This window comes from Hippopotamus amphibius, chromosome X (genome assembly GCF_030028045.1).
Source record: "Hippopotamus amphibius kiboko isolate mHipAmp2 chromosome X, mHipAmp2.hap2, whole genome shotgun sequence".
NCBI lineage: Eukaryota > Metazoa > Chordata > Mammalia > Artiodactyla > Hippopotamidae > Hippopotamus > Hippopotamus amphibius.
In genome coordinates, this window is record NC_080203.1 from 51,190,818 (window position 1) to 51,212,149 (window position 21,332).

Genomic DNA, 21,332 nt, shown 5'->3' on the forward strand with positions numbered 1-21,332 from the left:
GCTTATCTTTTTTGTACTATCATAACTGGAGACTGTGCTCTTCTATGCCTTCACTGGATGCAGAGAAATATTTCCACAGCATTTATACAACAAAGCTTTTGCTTTCCTCTAGCATCATAACTGGCACCCTGATGATCTGCCTCCAATTAATGCTAATGTTTACCCTTAGCCCCAAGAGTTACAGTTTGAAAAAGGAGGGCCCACATTCTGAAAGAAACTTTAGGTATTCCAGGTCATTTATTGATACAGTGCAATTTAGAATGAGTTTCTCATCTAGACTGTGAAAGAAACGTGTTCATCAATCACAGCATTTTAATGTACTGAGTAAAAGATGATTTTAGATATTCTTTTTCAAGCTAGGTCAAATTATAATATTATGTTGTATAAAAAATCAGGATCACTTGAGTACCAATACATTCATTTTCTATAAAATTTCAGCAGTAAAATTCCCATGTGTACCTAAGTTGAAGATAACTCATTTAGGTTCCCATTATACATTAAGCCAGCCAACAATTTTTATCCATGTCACAGGTATAAAATATCTGTCAATTCCTGTTAAAGGGCTATAACATGAAATCAATATGGTCAATAGGTACATAAAATAAAATGCCTATGGAAGAAATTATTTAAAAACAACATCAACAGAAAAAAAACTAAAACAAACAAACAAACAGAAGAACCAAAACCAACAGGCCTTGCAAGGCTTTCAGACGTACTACTTACCAGGAACAAAGTTCGGAAGTTGCTGAGATCACCAAAAAATTCTTCTATGCTCACTGTCTTAGAGTCAAAAATAAAGTATTCTCCAAGATTCTCATAGAGCTTTACCATGTTGTTGTGCATGGTTAATAGTTTTTCATACTGGTCTCTGGCACTCTTTGTAAAGCTGTAGCTTTCTGTTAAGGAACATGATCCAATAGTACCTCAAAGGCAATCAGTAGATGTTAAGATTGAATTATACCATCATTTCTGTAAATATGTCTGCATTACTTTGCTAGGGTTACCATAACAAAATACCACAGATTGGGTAGCTTAAATAATCGAAATTTATTTTCTCACCATTTTGCAGGCTAGCAATCCAATATCAAGGTGTCAGCAAATTTGCTTTCTTTTGTGGCCTCTCTCCTTGACTCGAAGATGGTTGCCTTCTCGCTGTGTCCTTACTGATGGTCCCTGTGTCCATGTTGTCTGGGTCCTAATCTCCTCTTCTTATGAGGACACCAGTAAATATTGGATTACCGCCCACCCTAAGGGCCTCATTTTAACTTCATTACCTCTCTAAATGTCTTATCTCCAAACACAGTCACATTTAGAAGTTTTGAGGGTTAGGGCTTCAACATATGAATTTGGGGGGGGGGGTGCGCAGTTCAGCCCATAACAACTTGCTGGAGTCATTAAGTTGGTTACTGAGCTTTGAAAATCTATAAATGAGGCAGAACTATTTAATGTATAACCATGGAGAACATGTTTGCTAAAACATGTTTCCTAAATGAAAGCACAGAAGTATAAACACCAGAAAACTGCCTCATATCTTTTTATGAACAAGGAAGGGTAGAAACAAACAGCAACAAAAATCTTAGGGGAAAAAAGTATATATTTTCTTTTTTAAATATATATTCTATATAGATGGAGAGGTTACAGTGAATTCTATCTATATGTGTGTGTATAAGCATATACACATATATCCCATATGAGGAGGGCAAAAGGAGGGAGAAAGAGAAAAGGGAGGAGAGGAGGAACCTTGGAGAGGAAGGAAGAAGAAGGGGGAAGGAGGGAGAGGGGAGAGAGAGGAAGAGAGAGGTTCTGCTGTAGCTCTAGAACCTAAATCACCCAAAGGGCTTGTTAAAACGCAGAATGCTGTTTGCTGGGCCTGAGGATTATAATTTCTAACAAATTCCCAGAGGATGCTGAGGCTGCCAGTCCAGCCTCCGTGTCACTCAGCAGGACCCAATGAGGCCTTCCCATGACAGACTCCTCTCCCATATCCTCTGCTTTACCTCCTTTCTAAGTGCTTAGATAACAGTATCCCATGTACATTTCCTCAGCTGTTTTACTGATGCTAAATCCCCACCAAATGGAAGAGGTTAACTCCTTGGTGACCTTGAGCACACAAGCCCCTCAGGCCTACTGGAGCCTGAGGATTGACAATGTTAACCTCTGTGATGCTGCCCTGTTACCCCACCATCAACCAATCAGAGAATTGTGCATGAGCTGATCACAAAGCCTGCAACCTCCCCTCCCTCACCTGGCCTTTAAAAATGCTTTGCTGCAAACTTTTGGGGAGTTCGGGGCTTTTGAGCACAAGCCACCGATACCCGTTCTCATTATCTGGCATGGCCAGAGGACCCAAGTTTGGTTCCGTAACACCAGGACTACACTTTCAGCAGCACACTCCAGAAAAGTATCCTGAAATGAATCACATCACTGTTTTAAGAGTTTTTATCAAAAATGTGATAACAACCACTGCTACCAAACACAAAATGAACCAGATATGTAAATGTCTCTGACTAGACGTAGTTCATTATGCATAAATTTATAGAAAGAAATTATCAACTTTATTCCTGATTATAGAAGATATGGATACATAGAAAATTATCTCTTTAGGTTACTTAGAAATATAAAAACAAAAGTAAACTAAAATTCCCAACAACTGAATGTTGTGAATATTTTGGAACATTTCCTTCTTGTCTTTCTTCTACGGCTGAAAGGTTTTGAATGTTAATTGGTTTAAGAATACTTCCGAGAAAGGTAAATAGACTAACCATGAAGCATACAAAGGAAACCAAATCTACCTTTTACAATTAAGTCTATTAAAAGTCAATAATGATCACAGAAGTAAAAGGTCTTTAAATGCAAAGGTACTAGACTTGGATTTGTTAAAGAAAAGGAATGATAGCACAGTTTGGGGTGTGCTATTTTAAGATCTACTACAGTGTATTCACATTTTGTGATAGTGTTATTTTATCAGGTTCTGATAACTGTGTCTTGAAATGCTGGATTTTATACAATTTTCTGAATTCTTCAGTGTGTTTTATCATAACCTGGGGCCACATTTATTTTCCATGGGAACACAGCTCTAGTTTCACAATGGAAGTCAGTGGGGGAAATCAGACCATTTCTGGAAAATTACTTTGCAGCTGACACTTAGAGGATACAGCAGGATTTTAAAAGTGAGATGCTCCCCCTTCCTAGGTTCCTTCTTATGCTACTGAAGTATTAGCATTCACATTAGCCACACAACAATCTCTTCCTTGCTAAGGAGTGACATTCAGTCTTTCAACCCTCAAGTCCATTTTGCTGTCAATAGACCTGAAAGAATTCATGCATTTCTGATTTTTTCTTTTTACAAACAAAAGGGTTGTATGTAATGCTACCTATATATTCTGATTTAACCTCTGAGAATATCATCCTATATTTGTTTGATTTTTAAGAGAGTGTTGAACATCCTGTTTGAGAGCTGCAGAAATAAGACAATTTCATTTCTTAGCACAGAATGAAAGTGAGATTTTTGTTTTCTAGTCTCTCTTGCCTAAATAAAATAGACTCATGCCAGACTCACTAATTTGTAGCAAGGTACTAAACTGTATATTTCAGAAGTCTCAGCATCTGTACAACACAGAGAAAAAGCCAAAGATAAAAAAAAAAAGGCCAAAAAAAGGGCCAAAAACCCCCACAAAAAACCCTGTACATTTCTCACTTATCACAACACAATTTTTCACCAGCTAAAATATGCCCATGTGGTGATACACAGCTTCATAAATTTGTTCTCCTAGAAGAAAAACTGATTTCAGAAATTCTGTCTGTATACCGAAGTGAGAAAATTTGAAAAATTCTGGAATGGTTTAGCTTAGAAATAACAAATGGAGAGCAGTCCAATCTCCAAGTCCTTCACTTCTCTTCACAGTGATTCGTTTGTAAAAGGGATGGAGGGCGTGAGTCAGCACTGAAATCTTTCACAATTGCAACCCTGTCACCAAATCCTACTTGGGACTCTGCAGGTGAAAAAGAACTAGACACCATCATTTCTTTCCACCTCTTATTTACATTTAAGACATTTTTTATTTTCTTTTTTTTGAGCAGCCACTAAACACGAGATACTGGTTAGTACTGTGCTAAGCACTCTGCTTGATACAATGAGCATTAAAACCTAATCCAGACCCCGAAGCAGTTTAAAATCTAATATTACAAATAATTCTACTTACTATTTGTACAGGACTTTACCATTTATGATATACTTTTCCTTCCACTATGTTCCATATCCTTCACAACAACCTTATGAAAAAAGCAGAGAAATACCACTCTTCCAATTTTTAGAGCTGTGGAAACTAAATAAAAGGCCCTCATTTTATCAACAAAACTACAAACATAATAAATTACATCCCCCCCCCCAAAAAAAAACCAAAAAAAAAAAAAAAAAAAAACCAAGAAAGGCACTTATCCATCTAAGGTTAGAATGTAGTGAAGAGGACCAGATGTGCCACCCCAAAAAATGTCTCTTTGGCATAGATTATTTTGAGCTGATTGAAAAACAGCAGATACAGGAAGAGCTCTGAAAAGAGTAAAAGTTACCCTTTTGAAAGGGAAATTTTCATTTATAAAGGCAATCTCCATTTGTAAGGGTGTCTTCCTCTCTATACCAGGAAGAGAAGGATGGAACCAGAGAATCAAGGGTATCAAGAGGAACACTGGTGAAGCTGCAGATTTAAATCTGCATAACAAACCTTATCCTAGTTTATGGTGCTTTTCCCTGTAACTCTTTTCCCCATTATGGGTGACCTCACATCTTTCTTTTGCCTTTAGCTGAAGATGGTATTTAAGCTGGTGACTTACGCTATACTGGGGAGTTACTCATTTTTCTCTATCTCCCAGGTACACAGGAGGTATACATTGTTATTAACTTCTGTCTGGTTTTCTCTTGTTATTCTGTCTTTTATTACGAGGCGGCAGGGGTGGGAGGTGGTCCTCAGCCAATTACTCAGTGTGGTAGAGAAAAAATTATTTTTCCTCCCCTATAGCGTTTAACATTCTTTTCATATGGTAGAAGTGTATTATTTATAATGACAATGACCTTCATGTCTCCAAATCCAACATTCACTCCTCTGTCCTCCATTTGATGTCTCAGCCACATCTGACACATTTAAGCCACTTTTCTTAGTTTCTATGACACACACCCTCATGCTTAGAATGTTTTTCCTCTTACCTCCTTCTCCTTCTCTGGCAACTTCTGTCAAATGTTAGAGAACCCTGAGGGCTTGGTCCTGAGTCCTCTGTCTATAGTCTATCTAACTGACCTCAGCGATTCTCATTACTTTAAATACCATCTATATCGATGACTCCCAAATCATACTAGTAGCCTCAGTCTCTCCCCTGAGATACTTTTTATAATCAACTGCCTGCTTGTCATCTCTACTTAATTTTTTTTTCATGGCATCTTTTGGTATCTCAAATGTAAATCCTCTCCTGAAAACCCTCTGATAGTTTCCCACAACACTTGGGATAAAATCCAATTTCCTTCTCAGGGTTTATGAGGCTCAACATGACCTGGCCTTTACCAACCTCTGCAACCTAATCTCACCCCATTCCCCCTCGTAAGCACTATGCCGAGACTCATTAATCTTCTTTCCTTTCCTTGTGCCTAGCAGGCTCTCATACCCAATTCAGGGTCCTTGCACTTGCTCTTCTTTCTGCCTAGAATGTTTCTTTTTCACCAGGTCATTCAACTTCAGCTCAACTGTCACCTCTTCAGAGAGGTTTTCCCCAACCATCCAATCTAAAATGTCCACTTTCATCACTATTACTCTGGCCTATTTTATTTCATTCTGAGAACTTATCACTGTCTGACATTATCTCTTTTATTTATTTACCTGTTCATTGCCTATGTCTCCTCACTTAAAAATACATCCCAGGAGAATAGACCTTGCCTGGCATGCTGACCACTGACTCACTGAAAGCAGCTCTTTTGCCCCTTTGCTGTTTGCCCAATTTCTGTTCCCCTCTAACCTTAAAAGAACCTAATTATAGGAATGAGATCACTAAGCTACTGAAATTAAATCCTGACATATGCTCTCCTGAATGCACACCATGCCTTGCCTAACCTGTTGGTTCTTTTCCTAGACAAAAAGAAGTAAGAATGAAGCATTAAGCAGTTCAAGAATGACCAGCTCTCTACCCCCAACAGCCCCTTCAGCAATCCTGCAGGCAGATCACACATGCAAGATACCATCTGAAGAGAGAGTCAGCCAGTCTGCACCCAATGGAGAATGATGCAGAACCCAACCTCCTGCATTGATGATTCACTGAGATTCTTCCTCTTTCCCCCCTTAAAAACTGCTATGGCTGAGCAGAATCTTGAGAGTTGGTCTTGGGACATGAGTCCACCTTTTCCCCAGACTGCCGGCTTTTCTGAGTAAAGCACCTTTCCTTTCTACTGACACTTGCCTCTTGATTATTGACTTTTGAGCTGTGAGCAGCCGAACCTGAGTTCGGTAACATCATCAGCCCTTAAAACACAGAGCAGAAATAGTAGCAGTGACAAAATAACTAAAATCAACAACAATAATAATAATGATCATTATACTTAATTTTTTTTTTTTTAATTTACTCTGTGGGAGTCACTGTGAACGCTTCTCATGGATTAATGCAATTAATCCTCACAACTGCTTTCTGAGGTAAGAATTTATCCAAGGTCAGACAACTGGTAAGTCGCAGAAATGGGAACAAACTGAGAATGGGTCTGGAATTCATATTTTTAACCACTATGCTATATAGTTTCTCAAGAAATATTTGGTGAAAGAGTAAAGTCTCATTATAAAACCACACTGGAAGATGAGCCATGGGGTTGATTCAATCTTAAAATAAACCAATTTCACAACAAACCTTATTTATAGAGAATATTTTAATAGTAATATTTCTGAATACTTGAGAAAAAATTTTAATACCCTCACATATTTTCATCAATCTTGACATTTTTAGATTCATTTTTTAAAGGTAGGCTTCAATCATATTGATTTTATTTTAAAGCTACATATGCAACAGAGAATATATTTATCAGTAGAATGATGGTCTGCTTAAGTTGTTTGTATATTTAGACCTAGATGTGGCCCTAGTAGATACTTTAGTAGATAAAATTTTAAATTGGGCATTTCATTTATCTCCCATATTGGAGAACAGAAATTGAGAATACATTTTAAAGGAAATAAGTCTTAAAGTTATCTTCTGGGATGCTTGGTAAAGAAATAGTTTATTAGAAAATGTATTTTATGAAAGGCTATTTGGTGGCTCACAGGTAGTTTTCATCCTAGAGGCTGAAAGCCACTCACTCTCATAGAGATATAAGGCATCCTTATAGCTACCTATAGATTTCTGTTCTATTTATAATATAAAGTGGGTATAACAGGATTGTGCCTACAGAGAAGGGAGAGAAAGTAGAAGTTTAAACTGAGCTGCTGCTCTCCATTTGGGAATATTTAAGCTTGACTATAAGAGAGACTTTAGAAAACAGGTTATAGACTCTTGTGATGAATTTCTCTGGACCAGGCAGCCTGTCCTTAGCTGGGTTATGAGAACACAGAATTGAGAAGCCAGTGGCCATGTTTAGGGTGAAATAGGAAGGCTGGTTATGGGCACACGGTATAACTAATGCTATAAGCTCTTCTGATGCCTCTCCCTGAGGAACTATTGAAGAGAATGGCGAGAGCGGCAGGAAAAGGCCATTTGCTCCCGAATGCCCAGATTTCCTGGCCTTTGGTGCCACAGGAGATGGTGACAATGCCTGTATTGGTATCAAAGGATAAGGTACTTTGTGGAAGATGATTAGACTATTTCAGGACCAAAATGTACAGTGACCTCTTCTCACCTGCTTAGGCAGCCTAGGGAGTCCTTGAAATATTGAGAGAGAAGAACCCCTGGAAAACAATGGACTTTCCAAGATGAAGTTCAAAGATGGGGTAATTAATAGTAATTTATATACTAAAAGAAATATAACCTTAAGGTGGTAAAGTGGGCATATCAAATGCATATAAACTTATCAAATGTAAATGGAAAAGAGCAACTGAGAGCAATTTCCCTTTTACTAGTTGACTTTCAAATTTGTTCTACAAAGACAAGCATTTCTGATTTTTCCAGGTTAGAAGTTAGTCAAGATAACTGTGAACTATTGTAAAATTACATCATTTCTGAGAGAAGTGTTTGTTGCAGGGTTTATAAAGCAAAATGTGGTCAGCGTTTAAAAAAGCTAAGAGGTAAAATGTTAATCTTTTAAAAGCATTAATTTTAAATCATTTGATCTCAATCAGAAATCTGGAAACAATTTATAAAACATATATTGTAAGTAAACACATAGGACATACATAATAGGGTTATGTTAATATTTTTATATTAACTCATTGGAAAATCTGACATAGGTAAGTAGTCTTCACAAAATTACTTGGGTATTTACACACTATATAGAATTCTCTAAAGCTTTTATCATCTCTGCTTTTGTGTGACTATATACAGATTTATAGACTATGTTCCTTACCAATCTAATAATAGTATGGACTTAAAATTCAACCTGAAATAGCTATAATTCACCCACAGCCATGTATTCAAATAGGAAATAAATTATTTTTTATACTTTTATATACATTATATGTAGTTTTAAACTATTTTCAGTAGCTACAACTAGCTGTCTATAAATTGATTGAAGGTAGGTGTTGTAACCCTTGCCCTCTAACTGGCACAACAGCTGACAGGGTTCAGGACGCACTACCCCAAAATATGGTACGGTGGCATACTGAATACTTTAAGCTGAAGGAATCTGAGAAAACGGAAGAAGTAGACAGCTCATTGCTCTTCTCCCCTGAAACAGGCCAGAAAACCTCCACTCGAGAGGTAGCTTCCCTATACCCCAAAGAAGGGAACAACCTTATCTCCAAAATGGAGGAGTGATGCCAAGAAGTTATCTGAACGAACAGGCCTTGCTTAGTTCCCCCCAGTTTACTATACTTCATACTATTTGCCCTATCATATCCTTCCATGATTTTCCCCTCTTCATCAAACCTAGCATAAAACCACTCAGGTGTAACCATTCCTGCGGGTCTTCATTTCCTAATGAAGGCTTCCATGCCACGTAAAACGTATATGCAATAAATTTGTATGTTTTTCTCCCGTTAATCTGTCATTGTCAATGTTAATTTTCAGACCCAGCCAGGTACCTTATGAGGACTGGGGAAAACTTTTCCCTGCCCTACAATGGCGTTGCTGCATCAAATACTAGGCCGAGAAAGCTGTTTGTCATTTTACTTAGTTTTGGTGTGGAGAGTAACTGTTAATACGGAAAATTGGTTCCATTAGAACTGGAATAAGCATTAGCAGAGCACTGGGGATGAAGGAGTTTATGTACCTCACAGCTAATTGAGTCAAATCAGTTCTAACAATTTCTCGTCTTCACAGGCAGTACATTAGTTATGATTTTAATAAAAAGAACTTGAAATTTGAAATAACATTACTGCTGGATTGTTGAGAACATGGAAAAAATCAACTTGAGATCCACTTAACCTTCACACAAGCTTTAGTTAGAAACATGGCATAATTATCCATTTAAATAAAAGGAAGTTACAAATATGAAATCTATTAAAGAATACAGTTAGCATTTCCTCTTTCATAACCTGTCAGAAAAGATGTCTCTAAATGCTAAAAACCAAATAATTTTTTTCATTTAATTTGAATACATCATTTTTAGTCAAAAATGATTACTATTTTAAAGAAATTTATCCTTAAAAAAATAATATTAAGGCATATTAAAGCAGCTGGAATTTACTTCGAGACCACACATTATGTGATAAATAAGCACTGATGAGTATTTTAAAATGTGAAACATTAATAAGAACAATACAGAATATATATATTAACCTGCAATTGGGTTCAACATAATAGTTTAAAATGGTTCAGGATTTAGACTACAAAATTCTTTTAAAAATCAGATTACCAAACTTAGGCACAGGACATTTAAATGATATAACAAAGATAGCATAGTCACTGATAGGGATTCTGATTCAAAGTCCCCAGTTTTTATCATATAGGAGGCAATTATGTTTCCGAAGAGATGAACCAGTTTTGTAATGAGCCCACTTTTCTACAGATGGCCTGAGTCGGCTGGGTATAAAGAAAATGCTTTTAAATCAGCTTCCAGTTAAAGCCACAAATGTGATGATCATTAAAGAGGAAGAGGTACATTCAGCCCTCCTATTTTTCTCTACCCCCTTTCATTATTCACTCACCATGTCTTTTGTGTGCATTTCTTTTTACTCTTCCTTTGAAGACAGACTCTAGCTATGCATTGTGAGATACCTAACAGAGTGATTTTTCATTTAGTCAAACATATTTATTAAGTGCCTACTGTGTGCCAGGTATCTTCTAGGTTCTAGGATATAGTAGTTAATATTGACACAAGGTTACCGGTCACTGCTTTCATGGAGATTACAGGTTAATGGGAAAGCATATATTAAACAAATAAAAAAAATTTTTAATTACAAATTGAAAAACATGATTGCAAAGCATAGGCTGTTAAAGAGTGTATATTTGGGAAACTTAACTTAGACTTGTGGGAGTACGGGTGAGCCAGGAGTCTGGTAAGGCCACTTGAAGGATGAAATATTAAAACTCAGACCTGAACGGGCCAGAGCCAGGAGGAGCACTGGAGTAGGGTGAGTGAAAGCTCTGAAGGATATTAAATACTGTAGGAACGTAAAGGAGAGAAAAATGTCCTGGACTACTGGAGCCTATGAAGTAAGTGGGAGACAGGAGGGAGATGGTTCCTGATGTCTGTAGGGGCCAGATTCTACAGGTCTCTTAAGCATTTTTAAATTTTTACTGAGAAAGATGTAAGTCATTGAAGAGTTTTAAACAGGGAACTGATATCATCTGATTTTTTTTTTGTTCAGAGGCATAAAAAATGCTAGCTAAATTAACACATACACACACATACACTAATAACAAGAAAAAACCCTAGGACTAATACAACATAGAACACTGTCCAAATGATAGTAAGTCTACTTGCTAGTTCCTAACTACTGATAAGAAGAGTATATATTATGGAAATATCCAATTAAAGTGTATTTGATAAATTATTGAGAATTTACACAGTATCAAAGGCAGTTACAAAATAGCAGGTGTTAGGCAACGCATAACTATTGAGACTGGTATATAAATAGTTGCGTTTAGAGTAACATAAGAGTTATGATTAGAAAATTTTGAGATTGATGTGTATATTTTGGAATGTCAGTATTCTTATTGAATATTCATAGTCTACACATGCAGATGTTAATTAGATTAAGTGCTACCTCCAGCCCTACCTCACATTCAGCTCTCAGCATCATTTATCATGTGGCAACAATGTATAAGAAACTGGGAGATTAAGTACAGAAAAAGAAAGTAAATAAAGTGATAAGACATGGTTCCTAACCCTCACCGAATTTATAAACTAGTGTTGGGAGACAGATAAATAGCAGAGCAACAGCAGCAGGAACTAATGTTTAGTGAACTCTTACAATGAACCAGGCACTTGAGCTAAATGCTTCACAAGCACTGTCTTATTTAATCCTCCCAATGGCCCTACACATGATGCATATATGCTATCAGTAACTCCATTTTACACATGATGAAATTTGCCTCAGGGAGGTCTACTGACTTTCTCAGTGCCATCTCCACAGTAAGTGGTGGGTTCAGGATTTGAATTTGGGTACCCTGACCACTCCCTGATAACATAAAAGTATGAATTGAACCAGCACACTGTACTGCTTCCCTTGCTTAAAATAAATAAATAAATAAATAAATAAATAAATAAATAAATAAAAGTGCATAGTAAAATAAACTAAGCTCCGCAAAGGAATTCCAGAAAAATATAGAAACGCATAGAAAGAAGTGATTCTGAGACTATTAGGAAAGGTTTCAGAAGGAAGTAACCTTCGATCTCCATCTTGAGGTACAGAAAAGATTTTTCTATCCAAAGAGAAGACATCAGAGGCAAGGAGAATAGCACGAGCAGAGGTGTAACCGTATCTGCAGTTATCAAGAAACTTGGACTATTTGGAGATAACATAGTTTGGGAACGCAGGGAGATGCAGAGGAGGACAGCCCGTGATGGGTGGCAGAATAGGCCACCCAAAAATATGCCTCTTTGGCATAAGAATTATTTTGAGTTGAAGGCACTTGGACACACAGCAAATACAGGGAGAGGCTTTCTCTGAACTCCCCTTATCTGCATAAACACAGATCCTCCAAAAGGAACTCAACTGTCATAAACCTCCTTCCTGGGAGTTTCATCAACCAGAGAAAAATGACTTTTATCTACGGAGAGGAGACTAGAAGTTGACACCACACCCAGACAAACCTTGCCTCACACTATCATACCTTCCAACTATCCTTCCTGAGGTTCCACTCATCTTTCCTAAAAATCCTTTACTCTCCTCTAAGTGGCCTACATCCCATCTCCCCTTCCCCTATTAAGATGTGTATAAGCCCTCAAATCGCACTGCTTGTTTGGGCGTTCACTTTTTTTTCCCTTCCTGTGATGTCATAATATTAAATCTTAATAAATCCGTATACCTTATCTTCATGCTAATCTGTCTAGCGTCAGTTTGTTTCATAGACTCAGCTGTTGAACCCAGGAACATGGAGGGCAAGTCTTTCCTTCCCTACACCTGGAAAGGTATTGAACGCACGTTAAAGTTTTCAAGTTTTCTTTGGAGGTAATGGCTAATCAATGGTTTTTATACAGAGGAGCAATAAGATCTTACGGTTTGTAGGAATCCTACTCTGGCAACAGTGGAAAGGATGGTTTAGAGAGATGAGACAATGAACCCCGGGAGAGCATCTAGGAAGCTAATGGAGTAGCATGTGACCAGAAAGCAGAGTGGACAGAAGAAATATGGAGGAGGTAGAGTCCATGGGACATGGTGACTGACTAAATGTTAATGGTTAGAGAGAGGGAAGTATTGAGGATACTTGAGTTTTCTTGCCTTAGTAACTTAAAGCGTGTTTTCTGTATACTTGTTTTTTAACAGAACTTGGGAGACAAGAAAGGGAACATTCTTTTGGGTGGATGGAGCAGGGAGAGAGGGAGAATAATGAGTAGTTTTGAATCCAGTGAGTTTGAGATAGCTAGGAAACACTGGGATGGTAATATCTAACAGGCAGTGGAAATAGTGGCCTCCTTGATAACTTGGAGATCAGCTTATATGGTGACAGTGAGAACTGCAAAGCCAAGGCAAATGGAGGAAAGATTTCCCCGTATTCATTTAGATCTACATCAAGACAGTACCTCAAGAGTGCTCCCTAAAACTCTTGTGGGTTCAATGAACATGTCCTTAGTCTGAATATGTTAGGCCCTGATATGTTCCCCCTAGACAGAAACTATTCTGGGATTATAACTTCAGCTAAAAAGCAAAATATCAGATCCTGCAGTCTGTGCAAACAGTTGCCAATGAGCTTAAAGATATGTCCCTGGGGAATTGAGTTTTATTGTTTTGGGTAATGACACAGTCAGGGTATAAAGGACTTTAACACATCTCACTACAGACTTAAGAATGGCTGTATACAGTTATGAAATTAGTTACAAATGGTGATGCTAAGTATCTGAGAATCCCTATGTATTTCACCATTATTGTGCACTCTTATTTTTCAGTTTTTACTATAGCAGGTAATTCTGCCATGTCTGCTGCTCTGGAATGAATGTCTAGGTACTTGGGATTGATCATTTACTGTAAAAGAATTCTCTGAATTCTTTGAGCATTTGATTTTTCTATTTTTCCTACATTTGTTTTCAAGTGCCCCCGTTTCAAGTTTGGGGATTAGTATACGGAATTGCAGTTTTCAACCATGCATTTTCAATGCAAGTCGTAGTTTCAAATTCAGCAGATAATGCTTTATCATTTCTTGCTTATCATTCCTTAACTAAAATCACCAATGAAGTAAAGAAGTGGTAACAAAAAGGAAAAAGTCTTCCTAACCAAGTTTACTCCTAAAGATAAAAGCTAACTCTGTGCTTTCGAAAGACCTATGAACTGAGGCAAGAGATTTAATCCTTTTTTTGCGTGGACAGGGTCATCTGTAAGATTTAGTTCCCTCAACTGCAAAATAGAGCAACAAAAATAGAAATTCTGTAAACTTCCTTCCAGCTGTAAAATGCTCGATTCCATAAATATTCAGGAAAAATGGAAGCACTTGAGAAAAAGTGAATCCTTTGATTTCTTTGACGGAAATACTTGAATATATTATTTGACCTAGTTGCTTAATTTTATATTAAGTCTTCCGATTCTAGATTGAAGGCAGTTGGTGGTAAAAATATATTTTGCACATCTTTTGTATGTGCTATGATCTCTAAAACAGGGTAAGAACCTAGTAAGTGCAGGGCAATCTCATCCTGAATCTAACCCACAATAAACTATCTCAAAGACTGACATGTTACTCTAAAATAAAATAATGGCATTTAAACACAACTTTATATTTCTAACCCAACTGCTTATTGACGGCTCTTATTTCTTTTCAATCTGGGCCATCTGTCATCCCTGACATTAAACTTCCAACTCCTAGTTCTCTAAGCTTTGAAGATCTATGTTCACTTGATCAGAATCCATTCACACCATCACCTTGTATAAATTTTCTTTAGATCATCATGTAACCCTAACCCTAAGCCTAATTTCTTCCTCACTTACTAAAATTTTTTGCAAGGTTGAAAACAAGTTCATTTCAGGATATAAAGCGCATTACTCTAATACCTCAGTCATGGCAGCCAAACATTTCAGAATATTTCCCTGCATTTATTCAATATGGTTGGTAATTGTGGACCAACTCTGGGCCAGAAATTCCACTAGAAAAATGTTATTCTTGCTACAATAGAATTTTCTCAGACAAAGCCATTGTTTTCACCACATTTCTTATGCTTTTCAGCTACTCTTCTTCTTTTTTGTTAAGGTTTCCTAAATATGCATGTATGTGTAAGTTGCATGCATGGACCTATGTATGGATGTGTATATATACAGATGTTAAGAACTGATTAATTTTACTGCATCACTAATAGATGCCATGTTTTCTCTAGTATCAATACAATGATGTCTTAATATCTTAAGACATGTCTTAAATATGAAATTGTATTATTTAATTCTGAAAGACATTTTTAGACGCTTTCTGTGGCAGAAGCTATTCAAATACAGTGGCATTACTTCCAAACAACACATCCCTTTTCTTTCCTCTCCTTTGTTGGAAAGATAAAAATGTGCCTGTGAAAGTCTTCTGCTTCAGGAAAACAAACAATAACAAAATAGCTTCAGTAGTGCTGCATTTGTGACATGGATATAAACTAGGACTATGAATCTATCTTTCATGTGTCTAGGTGTCTCTGACATCTCAAAAAATTACATGATCTTAGGAATCATATATTTCAATGTCAATGCATTATTCAAAGTCAGCACTTGGACTTAAAAAAGGAAGGATTTCAAAGAGATATTTAAATTCCCATGTCATTACAGCATCATTCACAATAGCCAAGAGGTGGAAACAATCTAAATGTCTCAGGGCAGATGAATGAATAAAGAAAATGTGGTATATACATACAATGGAATATTATTCAACCATACAAAAGAAGGAAGTCTGCATATGCTACAACATGGATGTACCTGGCGGATATTACGCTAAGTGAAATAAGCCAGACACAGAAGGACAAAATACTGCATGATACCATTTATACGAGGTGTCTAATAAAGTAATCAAACTCATAGAAACATAAAGTATAATGGTGGTTGCCAAGGGCTGAGGGGAGGGAAAAATGGGGAGTTGCCATACAATGGGCATAGAATTTCAGTCCTGCAAGATGAAAAATTTATAGAGATTGTAAGCAGCTCTTTGCAGGAAACAGCCCTCAGCAGGAAGCCCCCTTCCTTGTCATTTCAGCAAAGCTATATTGTAACTAACTTTTAACTGGGCACCACTGCTCTACTCATCTCCAGCCCAAGCACACCTTTCAAATCTTTTAATCACACGATACCTTGCCTAACTTGGTTCTTCTCGTAGATCAAAGAACTAGGAATAAAGAATAAATTAACAGATGACCAGATCTCTTCCCTAGTTTCCCCTTCAGTAATCTCACGAACAAACTGTGTGAACAAGATAAAGTTTAGATCACGAGGAGCTGACAAGTCTGCACACAAACCTGCACGCAGTAGGGGATGGCGATGACTCTGACCCCCTATCTCAATGATTCACTGAGATTACTTCCCCCCTTTCCTTTAAGTTTCATGGCTAAGCAGAATCTTTGGAGGTGGTTCTTTGGGGACACTGAGTCCACCATCTTCCCAGATTGCCGGCATACTGATTAAAGACAACTTTCCCCTCTACCAATGCTTCATGAGTTTGATTTTGTAAGTGGCGAGCAGCAGGGCCCTCAGTTCGATCGGTAACAAGATCTGCCACACAATGTTGTGCTTATAGTTAAAAATACTGTATTGTACACTTAAAATGTTGGTAAGAAGGTAGATCTCATTTTATGTATTTTTTACCACAATTTTAAAAAGGGTAAACTTCTATTGAGGTCATTAACTCTGTACACACACACACACACACATATAATAAATCTAAAATTTTACTTGTATGTCTGAGTAGTCTCACAGTAGGTTCTGTGCAAGTTCAAGGTAAAGGAGCCAGTGGGCTTTCTCCTCCCCTCACCCCCCTCCCCCCATCAATTTAGTATATAGACTTTGCTTAGGAGCCCAGAGGAAGTGTGTGTGTGTATGTGTGTGTGTCTAGGAATGAAGGGAGCGCAGAAAAAATGCCAGTGGATGTGCCTAGATAAACTGAGACTCACATTTTAGAGCTACTTTGTGACATTGCCAAGAGAAGGCTTCTAAGTATTAGGCAGAGTTACCCAGGGAACAGCAAAGGACAATAGAAATATTCCGTGATTCTATGATTCAGCTGACTCTAAGTAGAGAAACTGGCTGGCTCCCTCTGGTGTGCCCTTCCCTTTGTAACACCTGGGAAACTTGTTGCTGCCTGAAAATGTTGGAAGTAGTTATTGGCTGGTCTAAGGAGATGCAGATATTTCTACAAAAGTGCTACGTAAGCGCCAAGCAAGTGATAGGTTATATATACCAGTGCCCAGTTTAGTCAAAGTCTCGAAAACAAAACAAAACAAAAACACTAATTGTTAATGTATGCTTCTTTTGTGTATTAATACATAAATCACTCTGATACATAAGATATAGTGTTTGTTTTCAAGTGGGTATTTTCCTTTTAGCATCTCAGTCTATTCTCATTTTAGTTGGGGGGAGTAGCTGGGAGTGATTTTCACTCATTTCTATGTACAAACAAAAATATAACTCTTTTGTCCACAAATGCCCAGGCATTGTCAAGACATAAGAGCAAAGTGTGCCAAAATGTTAGGCTGTTAGTATTTTGCATAAAACACACATCTAAACACGTATTAACTGAACAGCAGATGGCAGAGAAAAGAAAATCAGTTAGATTGCAGTGTGGGTGAAACAGACCCAGTAAGTTCTGTAAAGATGGAAACTTGGGCATAAGAGACAACATATTGAGTAAGCAAATGGAATGTCTAATCTGATTCTTTCATCTTTACTGCTTTTGATTTATCCTGTCTCTATAAATACATTGTCATTTTTATTATAATGCCTTAAAGCTACTTTTTGATGGAAAAGGTGGGGTAGAAAGAATATGTTTATATAGTAACATATCTTGGGGAATACTTAGTCTAGGAATAAAGACTTTTAATGATGTACAATACTTCCTAATATGCATTAGTGGATGAAAATTAATTTAGATAAAAGTATTCATGTACTAGCAAAAAATGATGAATATGGCTATATAGTCTAACATATATGAGAAGCATCTTGAGCTCATTTTACAAATCAAATTAATAGAATATTTATATATTTTAGTATTATTTAGCTTATAAATTACTTTTTTCCCAGTCAACATAAAAGTAGAAAATTAGGATAAATATCTAAAAAGAACCTGTAGAGGGCTCTCCTGGTGGCACAGTGGTTAAAAATCTGCCTGCTGATACAGGGGACACGGGTTCGAGCCCTAATCTGGAAAGATCTTACATGCCATGGAGCAGCTAAACCCGTGTACCACAACTACTGAGCCTGCGCTCTAGAGCCCGTGAGCTACAACTACTGAGCCCACATACCACAACTACTGAAGCCCGTGAGCCTAGAGCCCATGCTCTAGAAGAGAAGCCATCACAATGAGAAGCTCTCACACTGCAACAAAGAGTAGCCCCCACTCACCACAACTAGAGAAAGCCTGCACACAGCAACGAAGAGCCAGTGCAGCCAAAAATAAAATAAATACATTTAAAACAATAAAAAGAACCTGTAGAAAAGAAAATGTTCGCACATTTACTGCTGATTCAGAACTTTTAGCTAATAAAATTGACATTTTATTAAAACTGGATTGAAACTGAGATGCATATAAGCTAAACAAGAGCAATGACAGGTCTAGATCTAGAAAAAACAATAAGATAACCTAATACTTAAAGAGCTAATAACATATATTTTAGAGCAAAATAATTATATGATGAAACTAGACTGCCAATACTATATATACATGATATTAGAAAAAAAAAAAAAAAAAAAAACATGCCCCAAGCTAACAACCTCCGGGAAGAAAAGTGATTACTCCTGGAGGGGCATCCTTTGCTTTTACATGAATTAAGAAGGAATGAATTAAATGGATTGTAGGGAAAGGTATGAAAAACGCTGTTTAAAAAGGCAATGTAAGTATTAGGGAAATGTCAACTTTCAAAAAGGGTGAAATGCATAACAAAGACATTTCTTAAGCCTGCAGATACTTGGCCATGAAAATAAAACCTGGTGAACATTCTTATATTTCAGAATGCAAGCACAGAAATTATAGTATAACTGTTCCGTCTGTATGGGGATTCTTTCTCAACAAGATTTCAAACTGTCCAATGAAACAACCTCCTTCTCCTGTTTACTTTAATCTGTTGCTGATTCCCTCTTCTAGAAATGGCTGATTGAAAACAGCACAGAGACCCCGTCCATGAAAACAGAAAAGCACTACATACACTGCTCCCCAGGACAGGTGGGCATCAATTACCAAGGCAGGTCGTCAGTGACTCTTTGCTATTGTGATGCGGAGCTTAATATATGCACATTTGCCAAGCAGAAGGATATTAATCAATCACAGAGAGTCACTGAGTGCAGCTCAGCACAACTGGGGACCCCATCTTGCTTTCCTTTGATGCCACTTGGCTCAAACCTTAACTCAAGCAGCAATGTTGTCCTTCTGAGACCAGGTTTTGTACCATTCTGGACAAGCTGAAAATGGTATTGTCACAGCCCATTATAATTTTCATAGCAGTCATCTCTCAGCCCTAGGAAGCAAGTCTGTTTTGTATGCATAAAAGAAAGTCCCAAGTCTCGGGCAGGTGGGTAGGTGGTTATTTCTGGCTGCAATTTTGCTAAGTTTCTAAATCAGTCCTGCTTTAATTAGGGGCTTTTCTTCTGAGTTATTTTGATGTTAATAATATATGGCTGTCACATTCCTTGTACATGTTCCCAAACAGTGATACAAACATTATTAAATGTAATCATGTTTATGGAGTATTCCATATGCTACCCACTGAGAATCTTTTGAAATGTCATTTTATTGGATAGTGCATAAAGAAAGGTTGGTATATACAATGACATGCTTTTGTTTCTTCGGCCAGTGATTTTCATGAAAAATTTTCTACAGATGGTCGTTGCTTTCAATTCGTATTTGACCATCTTTAAAAAGAAATATTTATTAGACTTCTATATAATGTATATTTAAATTCACAGACTTTCAACTCCAAAGAGTACAATCATTAACTTTCCCTTCACTAAATTAAAGAACAGAAACAATGCTACAAATAACGTAGATCAAATAAAGAAGATCCTGTTAAAAAGAGGCTCCTTAGAAGTGTGCATTAAGACATATTTAGCAAGAATTGAAAACCAGGCACCACGCCTAAAATGCCTCAAGTAACATTAAGAAGAAAACCAAAGCAACGCAAAACTTACTTTTACCTAAGACATCTAAGTGACTGCCCAGACTAGACCGCTGCTGTGCATTCCAATATAACGTCCTTCCTGCTCAGTGCATTAACGATGAACTACTAATATTCAATGTGTCCACTAAAAGTAATTCTATCAGATGGTCCTATATTTCTAAAGGTGTCTATATGTATTTTCTCTCCTTGAGCAATGTACATTATGTCTCTAAGAAGCAGGGCTGCAGATGCAGACTCTGTACTAAGAAGACACATTGTCAACCACAGAAGAGCAGCTCACCACTCATATGCATGAAGTGGAAGCTGTGGCTTGTCTACCTCACTCTTCATCTATAGCCATGTACACAATAGTAATCATCACTAGAGTCACTGTCTTTAAACTCTAAGATGAGCAATATATGTTTAAGAAAAACAATTTGCTTCCATAGCTTTCTAGCAGTCTAGTACAGATGACTTAAGTCATCACTGCCTGAAGAGAGAGAGCATAGAAAAAGCTGAACAGTGGTGTTTTCCTCTGGACATCAATACATTCTTAAGTCTTAGGCTGCACAGGCCTTTTATACTGCACTATTTGTAGGTTCCTCTAGATCTCTCAAACCTTTGTGTTTCAGTACAGACTATCAAAATATGTCTGTTAGGTTAGACAGAGAAACAAGAACAAACATGGAGATGCCATCATTAAAAAATACAAGAGATGAAAAGCACAAAAAAAATTGTAAAAGACAGATTTTAAAAATGTATTATTTGACTAGTTGATTATATCTACTGTGAATGTGGGGTTGACTGTTTTGTCATTTCACTGATCTTATGATGCTTTCCTATCACTACGGCATTCTTTCCTAAGATGTTATTTAATGCTAGTAAACTATAAAGGAGTTTTTCCTTTTTTTTCCTCTCTTTTTTGCAAATCTGTCCTAAAAAGCACTAGAAGTACGTGATTTCTCTACTGTTTACTTTTATAGTTAAAAGAAGGACGTTCAAAGCCTAGCAGGCAGGTACTGTTTTTTATAGCTAATGAAAGGAATTTTATATGAAATGACAGTGCAGTTGCCACCAGAAAATATTAAGTGGTATATCTGACTTTTAGCTACATGAGGTATTTATTTGCTCTTTTGATTATAGCTTTCTATATAGAAGTAAACAATGTACCCCTTTTCATAAGCCCCCACCAACCCCTGCTGGAGACTTGCCAGAACCATTAGAGAAAGCAGCTTCCCAGATGGGAATATCATGGAAGTCTCTGAATTACCAGCAAAACACTCATTTTCTTTAAATGTTT

The 21,332-nt window shown here is 37.1% G+C and overlaps 1 protein-coding gene across 4 annotated transcripts in view; it reads right to left on the reverse strand.

The window, feature by feature from the left end:
- The window catches only part of DIAPH2 (diaphanous related formin 2), an 824,692-nt gene that overhangs the window by 210,548 nt on the left and 592,812 nt on the right, over positions 1-21,332 (reverse strand). For 3 of the 4 annotated variants that reach the window (XM_057717321.1, XM_057717320.1, XM_057717319.1), the window contains one exon: positions 724-887. The exons of the other annotated variant lie outside the window; for it this stretch is intronic. In XM_057717321.1, coding sequence (XP_057573304.1) covers positions 724-887 — 164 coding nt within the window. The remainder of the gene's footprint in view (positions 1-723; positions 888-21,332) is intronic. 4 annotated transcript variants of the gene reach the window in all.